This window comes from Strigops habroptila, chromosome 16, assembly GCF_004027225.2.
Source record: "Strigops habroptila isolate Jane chromosome 16, bStrHab1.2.pri, whole genome shotgun sequence".
In the NCBI taxonomy this organism is placed as follows: domain Eukaryota; kingdom Metazoa; phylum Chordata; class Aves; order Psittaciformes; family Psittacidae; genus Strigops; species Strigops habroptila.
The window spans coordinates 4,298,123-4,312,981 of NC_044292.2; the positions used below are offsets into that span (position 1 = coordinate 4,298,123).

The window sequence follows — 14,859 nt, forward strand, 5'->3', positions numbered from 1 at the left end:
CTACATTTCTCTTTTTCTCTTTTGTATTCCTGCATGAATGGATGCAAAGTAAACCAGTTGCTTGGAAGGCAGACGTATGCTTCTTTTTACTAAAGTTCCCAGAAATCACCCATTTTAAAGCACAATGCTCTTGCTTTGTCCACAGACCCTCACAAACCCTTGGCTGCAAAATATTTGGTCATTTATTTAAAAAACAAACAAAAAAGTGGAATAATTTTGACCAGTTCTAACCTCTCTTACTTTGAATCTGTAGGTGAGATTTGTGGATTTAAAATTCACGGGCAGAATGTTCCCTTTGAAGCAGTGGTAGTGGATAAATCCACTGGGGAGGGAATAATACGCTCTAAAGAAAAGCTTGACTGCGAGCTACAGAAGGACTACACATTCACCATACAGGCCTATGACTGTGGCAAGGGACCAGATGGAGCAAATGCAAAGAAATCCCACAAGTAAGTAAATCTGTGGTGGGCTGAGGGGAAGTTTGGTTTCAAGGAGTCTCCTGCTCATGGTGATTTGTGGTCTGTGTATTTAGAGCAAATGTAAACCAAGTGTTACTACTGGAAGACTTTACTATAATGGTGATATAAATAGCAGCAAAATGAACGTGAGCTGTTTTGACACCTCTTTAGCTGTATTCTTGATGATCATACAGAATGGTTAGGGTTGGACCATAAAGCTCATCTTGTTCCTGGTAACTGCTTTGTACTTTGATGTCTCTGAATTTGCATTAGAAAATAGGGTGGAGATAGAAGCAGGAAAACTGCAGATATAGTTAAAATCCATCTAGAGTTGATATAGAGTTTGCATGGGATTCCAAGACTGAATGTTGTTCCAGAATTCAGTTTCTAAAACCAAAAACTGGTTCAAGAGGTCAGTCTATATTAAACTTGCCAAAATGGAAAACATGTTGCTGTAATTTCCAGACAGCCTCGCTGAAGAAAGCCAGATCAATAGCATAAGTTTCATCTCTGCCTAGATTAAAGAATGAGAACAAAGCAATCTTCAGCTAGTCTTTATCTAAAGAAAAAACCACAATGTAAAATGCTCTTTAGAAAATCCACTTGACAATAACTGTTTTAACACCCTGGTGTAAACATCTGCAGAGCATGTGGAAGATTACCATCTGTGTGAAGCAAAGAAGGGCATAAATAAGATGAGGAATAGACAGCAGCAGTCATCTTGGTGACAAATATGACCTTGTTACTCTATAGCTGTATGCTTCAAATAGCAGAATGTTATCTCCTTAAGAATTACACTTATGGAAAACTCTGTGTGATATTCAGTTTGACTTTTGAAGAAAGATTTCAAAGAGAAAGTAGGCAACAAATGTTTTGTTGCATTGGCTGGAATTATATTCTTTGGTTTGATAGCGTACAGTTCCTTCTCTGCACTGTGGAACTTAGCTGTATTTTTCTGCCTGTGCTGGTTGAGATACAAACTTCTGATAAGTCTAGTAAAAATTATGGTTATCCAAGTTCATGGCTGTGTAATGAAGCAGTGCAGATCTGGCAGCATGCTCTGCGACTCTTTACCCACAGCAGGAATGATGGGTTTCCAAGACCTGCACCTACAAACCACTCTGGAAATTTCCCTGGCCCAGGGCTGTCTGTGGGTTTTTTGTGGCTTTTAACCATCTCGGGATTCATAGGATCCCAGGATGGTTTGGGTTGGAAGGGACCTTAAAGCTCATCCAGTTCCAACCGCCTGCCACGGGCAGGGACACCTTCCACTAGAGCAGGTTGCTCCAAGCCCCGTCCAACCTGGCCTTAAAAGTTTAGCTTGAATTTAGCTTTTAAAGTCAGGAGTATAAAGCTGTTTAGTACAGAAGGCCATTTTTTGGTGACATTTATTGAGCACATAGGATAAAATAAAACATGAAAGACTTTTGCTTTAATGGAAGGGCTGTAGTGATTGAATTCTTTATTAGTTTACATTCCATCATTCACCTTTCTTTCTTGGTTATTGGCAGAAACTGCATTATTTTCCTATTCTATATATACCAGCAATCGGTGACAAGCGTGAAATGATGTAATTCAAGCTGCAATGTGTTTAGGATAATCTGTCTTAGCTATATGATGTGTTAAAGTGTTTCTTCCACTTCTGTGATTCTTCCATTTAAATTTCATTCCTACATCCAAGAAATAAGCTAGTTTTCACTGACTTGCACAGCTCAGTACTTCATTAGCCAAAGCAAGCTAATCAAATGCACTTGACTGAGCTCTTATGCTAAGACCAGTCTTAACTGTCATTCTTGTTCACATGAAATAAAAATTAGGTGTTTGTATCAAGTACTCTGACAGCAGGAAATAACTAAAAGGATTGTGCTGTTTTAACAGGAGTAAAAGCCTGTTTTGTCACAGCTGTACTTTGTTGTATTTCTGTAAAATGGTGCCAATTTAATGGTTGCAGTACAAAGTTTTGAATTTTATTTGCAAATAAACAACAATAGTAAGCAATAACCTGGAACTACACTGAATTATATAGCAACACACTGGGAAAACATCCGCTGCTTTTCTCAGGGTGGTTGAGACTGGTAGTTTTATTAGTCACTGGTCACTTTGTTCTTGGAATTCTGAAGGATAGCTTCATCTGTACAAGAGGGAGCTGTTCTGTCAGATTCCTTGCATGAATAGGAGTTTGCAGTATATAGGAACTGACCTTTCTGTTTTATTTCCAGAGCAACAGTACATATTCAGGTGAACGACGTTAATGAGTATGCTCCTGTGTTCAAAGAGAAGTCATACAAGGCAACAGTTATTGAAGGGAAGAGGTATGACAACATCCTCAAAGTGGAAGCGGTGGATGCAGACTGCTCACCTCAGTTCAGCCAGATCTGCAGTTATGAAATTGTAACTCCAGATGTACCTTTTGCTATTGACAAAGATGGTAAGAAAACGATGTGAAATGAAGTGGGAATTACTATAATTTGCCACTCTAAGAATAGGACTTCAAACAGTTCAGCTTAAAACTGCAGCAGCCCTGGTTTAACCCTTTCCTACAACATAGTTAAATGGAGGTGTTCACTTCAGCAGTTTTATAATGAAAAGTGAGATGTCTTTTAGTGCCAATAACATGTGCTGTCAGCTGATGTCAGGAGCAGATGGTGTGTTGCATGTGTGTTATTTCTTGTAAAATGCTTTTCAAAATAAAGGAATTCTGGTAGCTGTATGATGTTTTAAACCAGCTCCTAGTAGGCTTTTTTCCCCAGCCCTGTAGTTTTCTATTCTGTATTATGATAGCTTTAAAAAATGGGATTCCATGTGTGCTTTTCACGTTTGAGATGCTCATATGTGGCTCTGGAGATTATCATGGTTATTGATTTTTGAAGTGCAGTGATTTGTTTAGGTCGTTCCTTTCCACAGGTGATCTGTGGACCCTTCAAGATCTATAGAACTACTTCTAAATATTCAAGCAAGCTGATTAAGCACAGCAAACCAGTTTTTAGTGGGTTTTAGTTTGAGTTTTTTGGGAATCCAATGGATAATTTTGGGGAATTGCCAATGGGTAATTGTCATTGGCACATGCCAAACAATTTATGTATCAGCTACCACCTCTGAACAGTTTCATTTTGAGTAGTAAGCTACTAAGAGTCTGATAAGTATCTATCTGCTGTTCTGTGTACGTGTGCTCATCTCTGGATTTATGTAATCTTTAAGGAGCTGGGCCTGATGTCAGGCATTGAAAAGTCAGATAGTGAAGAGCTAATTCACTCGAGGTGTGTCTGTTAAAGTCTTGGTACCTGTATGAAGAACAGAGGTGGTACCTGGGTGTATTTAATGTGGCAATGACCCTGAGAAATGAATAGAAATTGAGGTCTGATTATTGCTCTTCTTTTTTTTTTTTTTCCTCCCTTGTGTCAGGTTATATAAAAAACACAGAAAAGTTAAACTATGGTAAAGAACATCAGTATAAACTGACAGTAACAGCATATGACTGTGGGAAGAAGAGAGCTGCTGAGGATGTGTTGGTTAAAATTAGCATTAAGCCTACATGCAAGCCTGGCTGGCAAGGTTAGTTTCATCTTCTGCCTGTCTGCTTTTAGCATTTGCTGGTACCTTCAGTTAAACATGAGAGACTGTTAATACTGTTTCTTTGTATAAATATACAGGCTGGAGCAAAAGAATAGAATATGAGCCTGGTACTGGTGCATTAGCTCTCTTCCCTAGTATGCATTTGGAGATGTGTGATGAGCCAGTAACCTCAATTCAAGCAACGGTTGAACTAGAAACTAACCATATTGGTAAAGGCTGTGACAGAGACACCTACTCTGAGAAATCCATTCACAGACTCTGTGGTAAGAATGCTTTTGTTCAGATAAAGTCATCTCTCTGGCTTATTAGTTTTTCTTTGACTATTATGTTTGACCACAAATCAATTGAGTAGATACAGTCTTCATTGGCACGTAGTTTCCTCCAACTTTTTTTCTTAGCAGGCAATAAAAAGCATGTAACAAAGTGGTAACGAAGTAATTCTCAAATGCAGTAAAGAATCACTTTCTTCTGCCTCTCCACTAGCTTATACAGACTAATAATTTCCCTCACTTGAGATTCATGTTCAAGAACTGAAATAATTTTATATATAAGGAAGGGCTCTGTTTTTCTGGGGCATGATGATGGAGTCCTAGAAGGGTTTGGTTGGAAGGGACCTTAAAGATCATCTAGTTCCACCCCCCCTGCCACAGTCAAGGACAGTGATGGATGTGAAGGACGCAGTTAAGAAATACTTGGTGAAAAAGTGGATGGAAAACCAGGAAAGTGTGCTTTGGAAAGAACAGTTTACTTGCATCAGCTACATTTATACTGTGCTTGTTCTGGGAATAAAGGGCACCTTGGTATCCACATACGCTGCAGTTAAAGATCTTATGAAAAGTTTATGAATCCTTTGTAGCCAATATGGAAGAATTGAGATAAGACAAATTGTCACTGATGATCTGTGTCTTCAACTCCAGTTGAAGTTAGTTGAAAGTATGAATATGATGTAACCCTAGAGACCCAGGCTATTCCCTAATGAGGTCACTGTGACATTAATGATTTAGGCTTGAAAAAACAGCAATCTAAGTATCTGCTGGGTATCATTGCTCCTCACTGTGATATTATTGGGCAGTGATCTGGGAGGGGATGCTTATGCAGCCCTCTTCAACTGAATGGATATTAATCTTACACTAGTGTACTGTTAAAAGAAAATCATGTTTATGGGCCTGAGGGACAAGTGCTATTCATGTAATGGTTCTTGAGATAGAGGCAAAATAAGGGTCTACAGCTGCAGAGATAGTAAGCAAAACAATTTCAATGAGATTAGTTGTCTACCCAGAAGTTAAATTTATAGAAGTCATTGTGACTATTACATGTTTCTGATTAATGCCACAATATTTAAAAGGAGAATTGCCTGATGGGTGATGGTAGTGCATAATCTTGATGGTGCTGAACAATTAGTGCTCAGAAAAACAGTTTAGCTTGAAACTAGCAGAGACCATTTTAGTTTCTACCTTTTTTCATTTGGGTGTTTTTATTGTAGGTGCTGCTTCTGGCACAGCTGAGCTTCTCCCACCTCCAAGCAGTGCTGCTAACTGGACAATAGGACTTCCTACAGATAATGGTCACGACAGTGACCAAGTCTTTGAATTCAATGGCACGCAAGCTGTGAAGATTCCAGATGGTGTTGTCACAGTCAATCTAAAAGAGCCCTTCATGATTTCAGTATGGATGAGGCATGGGCCTGGAACCAAAGAGAAAGAGACAATTCTGTGCAATTCAGACAAGACAGGTTTGTCAATACTTCAATTATGAACAGTCTCATTGTTGGGTTGGGTTGGGTTGAGTTGAGTTTATATGCTGTGGCAGCATCTGTGAGATCCTTAGTTTTTTTCCTCTAGGTTAGTGGTTTTTTGGAAGTGAATTGGATTGTGAAAGTCACTCTTTCTTGTGCTTATCTATAGGTGTGACTTTAGATTGTCTAGTTTCAGATTAGGCAGACTTGTTTTTCTAATTCTGTTTCAGTTTACATCATGCATTTCTTTTGCTCTGGTAGATGACTTATCCTCACAGCGCAGTCTTGATTTTGCATCTCCAAAGATAGCCTTTTTCTTGATGCTGCCTAAAATCATTAAAATACATATTTCAGGTTTAGTGGCAGCATTTGTTGCTGTATCTTTTTTTCTAAGAAGAGATAATTTCTCTCTCTCCAGTGATGAAGTTTTTTTTCACCCTGTGCATAATCTCAGTCTCTGTGAATGCTGCAGACACAATCATTTTGGAGATGCTATTAGTAAGAAGCAAATCTGATAACCCTGTTTCCATAGTTGCTGTCTAATGGGGGTAAAAGAATTCTTGGTTTCATTAGCTGGAGCAGTGGATTTGTTCAGTGTATCAGAAAGATAATTCGTGCCAAATGCTGCCAAGTTTTTTCAAAGGAAATGACATTGAATAGATTTTAAATTTTATTTGAAAATAAGAAAAATTTAACAGTATTTGTAATATCCCAAAAGCATTTCTTTGAACAGGAGAAAAGTGACTGACATGCAGAACTGGGTACAGATATTCTCTTCTTTTTCCCTGCCTTCATCTGTTCTTGTTAACCAAAACCCGTACCTTTGAATTCATGGAAGTGAATGAACTGGAGAAAAAAGGCAAATTTAAATACAGCTTTTCCTGTTTCAAAGTACACGGGAAGCAGACCTTCAAAACAAGTTTTCCTTTTCTATTCCTTGCTTTGACCTTACCATATAATTTTGGCAACAGAGTTTCTGGTAGTACAAATATCATTTGCCTTCATTTCAATGGTATATGATGCAATATTGAAAGACTGGAACTAGATTTGTTAGAGGGAAGCAAGTTTGACGATACTGCACTGAGCAGCACAGTCAGATTTAATGCTGTCAGGCTGAAAGATCGACATGATTTTGGTATTTTTTTTCATTGCCTCCTTTCTTGACTCCTCCATGCCATGGAATGGATGATGTAGCTAGAATGTTTCTTTTCCTTCTTCCTACCCGTTTCTCTAGCATTTCACCTTTGTATTTATTTAAAATGATCCGTCCTTCAGAGCTATGACTCTATAGTTTTCTCTTAGGAAAGCATGTCTACCTGCCATCATGTGTACATGTTCCAAAACAGTAACTAGATGTGATAGAAGCTACTCACTCGTAACAAAAAAGCTCTTCTGTTTGCAAACAGAGCTATTTCTCTTTCTCTCCTGCTGACAGGCTCATCTGTGACATGTCTATTTGTTGTACAGTGGATTACTCATGGGTTCTTCAAAGATGTTTGCCCTAACTACCATTGTAAATGTTTTGTGTTCCTTCTAGAATGTCTGATTTACTTCTACATTTGTTTCTTCCTATCAGTTACTTGGGAATTCATGTATGAAATTGCAGAACAGGTGAATTTTGTGGAGTTCTTAAGGTTTACAGAAAATAATGATGTTTAATACAAACTCTCATGCAGATATGAACCGGCACCACTACACACTCTACGTGCACAACTGCCGACTTGTTTTCCTCTTCCGCCAAGATCCTTCAGAGGGAAAAACATACAAACCTGCTGAATTTCACTGGAAACTGAACCAAGTAAGTTTGGAAGGACGCTGGGTAGGATGTTAGAATGCAGTGAAAGCCATTGGAGACTGAACTCCCTGATAGTATAAGTATTAATAAATGCTCTTAGCAACTCCAGACTCCTGATGTCATGTTTTATAGAATCCAACAATACTCATTTTATTGGTGTTGAAGTGTCAGAGAGAGATTCAGTTTCACCTTTTCATCTTGAATATAAAATACTACTTTAGTAGTTTTATTAAACCCAGTGAAACTCATGAATTACAAGTCATTGTCCTGAAAGGTAGGAAAATGTGGGTTTATATGTGAAAATACAATGTCAGTCTCTTAGCTATGACGTCAGTTGTGTTCACTAAATACAGTATAAGGTAGTGTGCATGGGAGAGCAGGAAGTATTCCAGTTTTTAGCATTAAAATAGGATAACAGAAGAACTTACCTTCTTAAACCTTTTACACACTGAAATAAAATTTGTGACTCTTTACACATTATGGGCAGCAGCTACAAATCAGGCTTCTTAATTAGGTTTTACTCCACAAAAAGAGTTAATAGGCCTCTGAGGGATGCAGGTACTTTCTGCTTCCTGTTCAGAGAGAGGAGTTGTCTGTTCGTATTCTTTCAGTCATACATACTTAATTATTTTAGATGTGAATGTGAAGGCTGTGATAACTAATCTCACTTTGGTCCTGTTAAGAGCTGTGGAACTTAGTTCTGTGAATTCATTACGTTTATGACCATGAAGAGTGAGACAGAAGGAACTGTGTGCTTTTCTAGCCCTCTGGATCTGAGTGATAAATAACATTGTATATCTGTAAATTGATAAAGGTTGTTGTCATTGCTTTAGGTTACTGTTACAGGTCAGTTTTGCCAGTTACCTAAGTGATGAGTTACTTTCTAACATATTTAAGGCTATCCTATTTTCTGTGCAGGGCAATGTTTACTGTTTCAATGGTAAAAAGCCCATAGTCCTTATGGGAAGATTGTTACTTACCAAAACTAATCAGCTCTCTCTGTAATTGTTGTGGAAGGCTTTTTTCTATTGAAAATAGTCACATTTTTCTCTAAACAGTCCCTTTCAGCCAGTACAGGTCCTTTGTCAAGTGAAGTTGTATTATAACTATTTCAGAAGGTGCTTGCACGTAGATACATATTTTTAAATTGAAATATGCTGTTATTAGATATTATAAAAATTAAAGGAGCAGAACTACACACAGCTTCCAACACTGGCAGTAGAAGAAAAGAATTTATAGAAGTTTGACAGCTGTTTTGTTTCTGTCAGATGCATGCCATGTGTATGAGACAAAGTTTGTCTGTATAGGCTTATAGGTCATTGGTGTATATGCAAAATGAGTACCAGATCAGTTACTCAACTGTGATTAAGAAACAAAATTAAAGTAGAATTTTTAAATCTTGGTTCACTCAGGTGTGTGACAAGGAGTGGCATCATTATGTTGTCAGTGTGGAATTTCCAGTGGTAACTCTTTATGTGGATGGGGTTTCCTATGATCCTTTCCCTGTGACTGAAGACTACCCACTTCATCCTTCAAAGATAGAGACACAGCTGGTAGTTGGAGCATGTTGGCAAGGTAACTATTCACAATTGTCAATACTTCTAACTTTTTAAAAGTGCAATCTTTGTGCTCAGCCTGGGACTACTTGTTTTGTCTTCTGCAGATTATTTTTGCTCCTAGTTATTATCACATATTTCCTCTTTTAGTCAGTTTTTCCATGAGTGTTTTCTTGCTCGTTGGCCACAGGTGCATGTGAAATATGAAGCTATTCACCAAGCGCATCCCATCAAAGTGATTTTTGTGGTAACCATGGGAATAGAGATGGCTTATTTTTAATAACAGTTGTAAAAGTACATCATAATACTTCAGATTACTAAGCAGAACACTTAATTTCAAGTAGGTTGAAAAGCATACGGTAGAAAGTGTTCTCATAAATGGAGGCATGACCCACAGACAATTCAGCTGAGCAACACAGTGATGCTGTCTCTTGGATATTTTGCCATTTCTGCTTATAAAAATAAACATAGAAAGCATCTGCTTTATTGTATGCAGACTGTGGCTTAAATCACAATATTCTGCAAATTGTAGAATGCTGATTCATGTGCTCTTATACTTGTGAAACCTATTCTTCAAAGCTTGAGAAAAAGGAGAAGAATGCATCTAAGCTTGGATGCTGGTTATCAGAGATCTTTGTAACAAAGGTCTAGTTTCACAGTCCTGAAGTGTTTGCTTGCTGATTAAATTACACCCTAGCTGGTATAAAGCTGATCTTTTTGGTCAGAGATAAGAGAGTGTTAAATCATTCATGTTTTATTGCAGAATATAGGCTGTAGTTGCAGTCTGCAGTGATGCATAGAAGTAGCTTGTGAGTGAACGAGAAATGGAAAGCTTTGAGATATTTTAATCTAATTAACAGTCTTCTATCTTATAATGTCTGTTTTCGCTTTGAGTTTTAAGCCTTTGAAGTGTGAATGAAGGTTAAATTATCAAAAATATCATCTCCATCAAATTTACTACTTTGTGACAAGTTTTAATGTTATCTCAGTGCTAAATTCATTCTGTTGTCCTTTCCTTTGAGTCAGTTATTTTCCCCATCATTCATCTCATCCTGTTTGTGACTTTCCAACTATCTCTTCTAACTCAAAGGGAACATATAGTAGCTGGTTTTCAAGAAACTGGAGCTTGGAATCTCTGTTCAGCTAAGTGTATGGATTGTATAATGGCTTCCACATATGTTCTGCATCCTAACAAAAGCATATACATTTAGTTTAAAAACTGTGCTTTCCTATTGGCATTATTATGTGATTCTTTAATTTCTTCTGACATGAATTTTCTTTTTAATGACAGCAGACTGAAGTAGGAGCATTAAAATTCTGGAATACAAGAACTTGAGGTGCTACCTTTTAAAAATTCCATTAAAAGCCTGATTTTTAGGGGATTAGAACACAGGGGTGAGAAAAAGTATGCCAAAGGAGTGAAGTTACTGCTTAAGGCCATCCTCTTTGTCTTACTAAGATCTGAAAACAAATCAGGCTGCTCTAAGTTACAAACACAGCTCTCCTCTAAGGAAAGAGAGATTTTAGGCTTTCGAAAAAGTTCTTTTGACATTTCTTTTAAAAGATTAAAAGCTGTTTTTCACTTTCGGTGTTTCTCCCCCAAGACGCTTCCATCAGATAAATTGACTGCTTAATACAGATAATACTATTATTATGATAAAAATTCTGTGTCGGTAATGGCTGGTTTTGATCAGCATTTAATACCTTGTGGTGATTTGCTGATGTAGGCTGGATCTCACCTTAAATTCCCCTTTAGTAGTTGGGAGAGGAGAAAATCAATTGAGCCACTTGATAGGTCTGTATCTCATCACTAATAGTGGTTTGTGTGAGATGGGGTATCTGTGGGTAAAGTGTTCTCCAGTGGGACTGGTTTTACTGCAGCTTGTGTATGGGGCTCTTCAGGTTGTCTTGTCATGAATGTTATATTCTTGTAATGACATAGTAGTGCTTCTTCCCTGCATTGCAGCTATTCATGTTGCAAACAACTTGTAATCCTTGAGTAGTTGGGTCGAGTATGAGCAGGCTTTGGGGGGGAAGCACTGCTTTGTATTTTCTGTGATAAGAGAGTTTGCCGAATTGTAACTACTTGGACTTTTCCCTATTGTCCTATTCTTTGTCTTGCTTTTCTACAGAATATACAGGAAATGAAAATGACAATGAAACTGTGCCTGAGACCTCTGCAGGTTGCTGGAGTTTTTTCCCTACTGTTTTGTTTCATTTTTAAGCCAAGACATTGCTTCATCTCGCACACAGCATGAAATGCAGGCATTGCATTCGGGCCATTGACCTTCACATAATCCTCTCCTAGGCTTGTTTCTTCATTGTGCGTCTATTTCCAGAGCTTCATCAGCTGATTTTTTTGCTTTCTTTTTATTATTTTTGTGGTTTTGGTTGTTGTTTTGATTGCACCCGAATGCACATCCATGTACAAATCTGCAACCATTGTGATTGCAGTGAAGTGGTGTAAAAATAAGTGATTGTAAAATAGCAGCTATAATGTCTTTCAGCCAGTTTTGTTAAAACATAACTGCTCATCCTATATAGAGATACATATATGTAGGTATGTGCGTGATCATAGCATTATTCAGTAGGTTGGGTAAAACCTCTGCAAGTCAGGTAACTGCTCCCCACTCATATTTACATCAGATTGCTCGTATATAACTCAAAGACAGACCTGGAATTTACGGTGGATACTCACTTGATCAGAAGTTGATATAAAATTCTACTTACAGTGAATGGCCATAAAATCTTTGGCTCCAGGTATTTCAGGTTGGCTACACAATTGTATTTTCTTAGAAGTTTTACTGATAGTTCAGTGGATTTTGTGCCTTGAGATGCTTAAAATTAGTGTGTGTTTCTCAAAGTGCATTCAAGATACGTACTCTTTCTGTAAAGTTGAGTGGTCTAGATACAGTTGACAAGAGGTTTCTAGCTGTGCATCACATTTTAATTTGGCAAGGAGGCAACAGAATCCAGAGGGTAGAAGCTGGAGCTCTGTAAGTCTAAACTGGAAAATAGATAATTTGTAACAGGACAGTTCACTACTGAGAATAGTACTGAGTTATGCCAGGGATCTTCTATCACTTAGAATCTTAGAAACAAGCTCAGACATCTTTCTAAAACTCTGGTAGCTTAGTAAGTGCTGACCTTGAAATCCAAATTTCTGGATGGTGGTTCTGTGGCCCCCGTTATTCAGCAAGATGGACTCAGTGGCCATTGGGATGTCATCTTCAAAAGGTCTAAGCAACGAGGAGCTTATTGGGTTGCAGTTCATCAGACTTCAGTATCTAAAGGGAGTTACCTGAGCTTAAACTGCTTACTTGAGTCCATGCAAAGACGGTGGCACCTTTACAGGGGAGCAGTTAACTCTTAAGACACCTTTTTGAGCATGAGCTGAATCACTTTGTGAAGTTTCTTTCTATTCTTTGAGTGTAAAGAGAGTCTGTGATGATCAGTTTAGATATAGATAACATCTAGAGGAATGAAGCTGTTGTTTTCTGTCCTGATGGGCATTGCCCTTTTTGTTGAGAATTAAGTAGTAGGAGGTGTTACCTCAACGTGAAGATTCAGGTTTCATAGTTCATCTCATTGGTTCTGTCTGTCCTTTCTGAAGAACACCACCTCGCTGTATGGGCGATGTCGTTGGAAATGTTTGTTACAGAAATATTAGCCTGAGTTTCACAGTTCGAGATGGCCCCACGTGTTTTGAAGGCCATATGCATGGGGAACTGTTGAATTCTTTCTTTATGCTTGAACATAATCACAAGGTTAACACCCAATATGGATGTTAAAAACTAACCCGCATGTATATAATACTTCTGTGGTACCAGAAGGCATATTTGCCGTTTTACACAAGAAAAAGCTGAAAGAATCAAACCATGTAAGGATTTTTCCTTCCTCCCTCTATGAAGGTGGTGAACTCCGCATGGCTCAGTTTTTCCGAGGCAATCTGGCAGGTTTGATGATCCGTTCTGGTAAACTGGAGAACAAGAAGGTGATAGATTGCCTGTACACTTGCAAGGAGGGACTGGATTTGCAAATGGCTGATGGTGTTGGCAAAGGCGTGAAGGTAAAATTGCATGTGAATAAAGGGGAGTGTGTATGTTGCTTTGCTGATAATAGTTAAAGGTTTTTGCTGGCAGAGCTAGTAGGGGTGTCCCAAATAAAACAAGCTAATCCATTGTGACATTTTGCATTAAAATTACATGGAAACTAGGAAATCTTTCTTGTATAGACATGGTCTTAGTGGAGTTTAAGAATGAAAGTTACTGTATTCAAGTCTTGAAGAGAAAATCCATATTTGTAAACCTCTGTTTTAGCAGCTATACCAGTTTGACTAATAAAAGATATTCTTAACAAGCAGCTTAGTAGAATGAGGCTTATCTTGCATGCCTTTTTTTAGTAGCAAGGATGTGTGAACAGAGCTAAATTTCTCCCTTATATTAGCTGTCTCTCTTCCATATTACTAGAATCTTCACATCAGAACTATGCTAGGTGCCTAGGCTTTTTTTCCTTAAAGAATGAACCCTAAATACATTCCACTGAAATAAGGAAGTGAATAGGGAAGTTGACTGTGTACTCCAAGGCCTAGCGTTTGCAGGCTAAAGCAGTGCTGAGCTTCCGGTTTTAATTACCAGGTCATGTTACTGTTGGGGCATTCTCTTACATTCTTTTTCTGTTATTTCAGATCCACATGAACCCAAGTCAGTCAACACTGACTGTGGAAGGGGATGACATTGACAGAGTTGACAAGGCCATGCAGCACATTTCCTATCTGAATTCCCGCCAGTTCCCAACGCCTGGAATTCGGAGGCTTAAGATCACCAGTGTTGTCAAGTATGTCCTAGTTCTGAAATAACATGTCACTATACAGTGATACCAAAGCCTGAACAATGTTCATATATCTCAGTTGAGATAAATAAGGGAGTCTTGTTGTATGTAACTATCACACATTTGAATACAGCAGATGTTTTCTGCACCAGCACTCTCTTTGCTTCCTGAGAATGTAGTAAGGAGTGTGTAAGATAAGGAGGAACTTACTGCAATGGTATGCTGTGAGTATGTCTCCAGTATCACAGCCTTCATTAAAGGTGTTATCTGTGGCTGTTAGTCATAGCATTAGAAAATGGGCCAAATGTTAACTGTAAGTAAAAATTAATTGAAAGATTGCTCCCTTGGTGGGGAATTCCTACTTTCCAACACAGTTGATGAATTTATCTCAGACTCTTGGGTCTGAGACAGAGCTTTTCAAAAATTCATAAAGCAATTACTCTGCGTAATTGTGCTTCCCTCTCCAGTAGCCTCCTTCACTGTGCAAAACTGCTTCTGTATCTCATAGATGTTTCAACGAAGACGCCTGTGTCTCCATTCCTTCTGTGGAGGGATATGTAATGGTCTTGCAACCAGAGGAACCAAAAATCAGCCTTAGCGGCATCAACCATTTTGCCCGCTCTGCTTCAGAGTTTGAGAGTTCTGAGGGTGTTGCCCTCTTTCCTGAGCTTCGCATAATAAGCACCATTACACGGGAGGTGGAGCCAGAGGGAGATGGAGATGAAGATCCTACAGGTAACATCCTTTAACCTCACCCCATTCAGTGATCATGTTGGGGGATCTTCTTCTTGCAAAGAGGCATAGGTTTCTCTTCTGATACAAAGTCTAGTAGGGGAAAAGAAGCTGTAGGTCTCTTATGAGAAGGTGTAGATGCTCTGCTCTGGGCTGACAAAAATGTGCCTGGAAATGGTA

At 38.4% G+C, this 14,859-nt stretch overlaps 1 protein-coding gene across 2 annotated transcripts in view; it reads left to right on the forward strand.

Moving 5' to 3' along the window:
- CLSTN1 (calsyntenin 1) overlaps nucleotides 1–14,859 on the forward strand; it is a 38,644-nt gene that overhangs the window by 17,142 nt on the left and 6,643 nt on the right. Inside the window, exons 3-13 of one of the 2 annotated variants that reach the window (XM_030507630.1) lie at nucleotides 254–449; nucleotides 2,678–2,886; nucleotides 3,861–4,010; nucleotides 4,109–4,294; nucleotides 5,515–5,763; nucleotides 7,443–7,564; nucleotides 8,974–9,136; nucleotides 11,250–11,300; nucleotides 13,029–13,186; nucleotides 13,805–13,953; nucleotides 14,456–14,682. In XM_030507630.1, the coding sequence (XP_030363490.1) occupies nucleotides 254–449; nucleotides 2,678–2,886; nucleotides 3,861–4,010; nucleotides 4,109–4,294; nucleotides 5,515–5,763; nucleotides 7,443–7,564; nucleotides 8,974–9,136; nucleotides 11,250–11,300; nucleotides 13,029–13,186; nucleotides 13,805–13,953; nucleotides 14,456–14,682 (1,860 nt within the window). The remainder of the gene's footprint in view (nucleotides 1–253; nucleotides 450–2,677; nucleotides 2,887–3,860; nucleotides 4,011–4,108; nucleotides 4,295–5,514; nucleotides 5,764–7,442; nucleotides 7,565–8,973; nucleotides 9,137–11,249; nucleotides 11,301–13,028; nucleotides 13,187–13,804; nucleotides 13,954–14,455; nucleotides 14,683–14,859) is intronic. The other variant, XM_030507631.1, reaches the window with a different exon arrangement.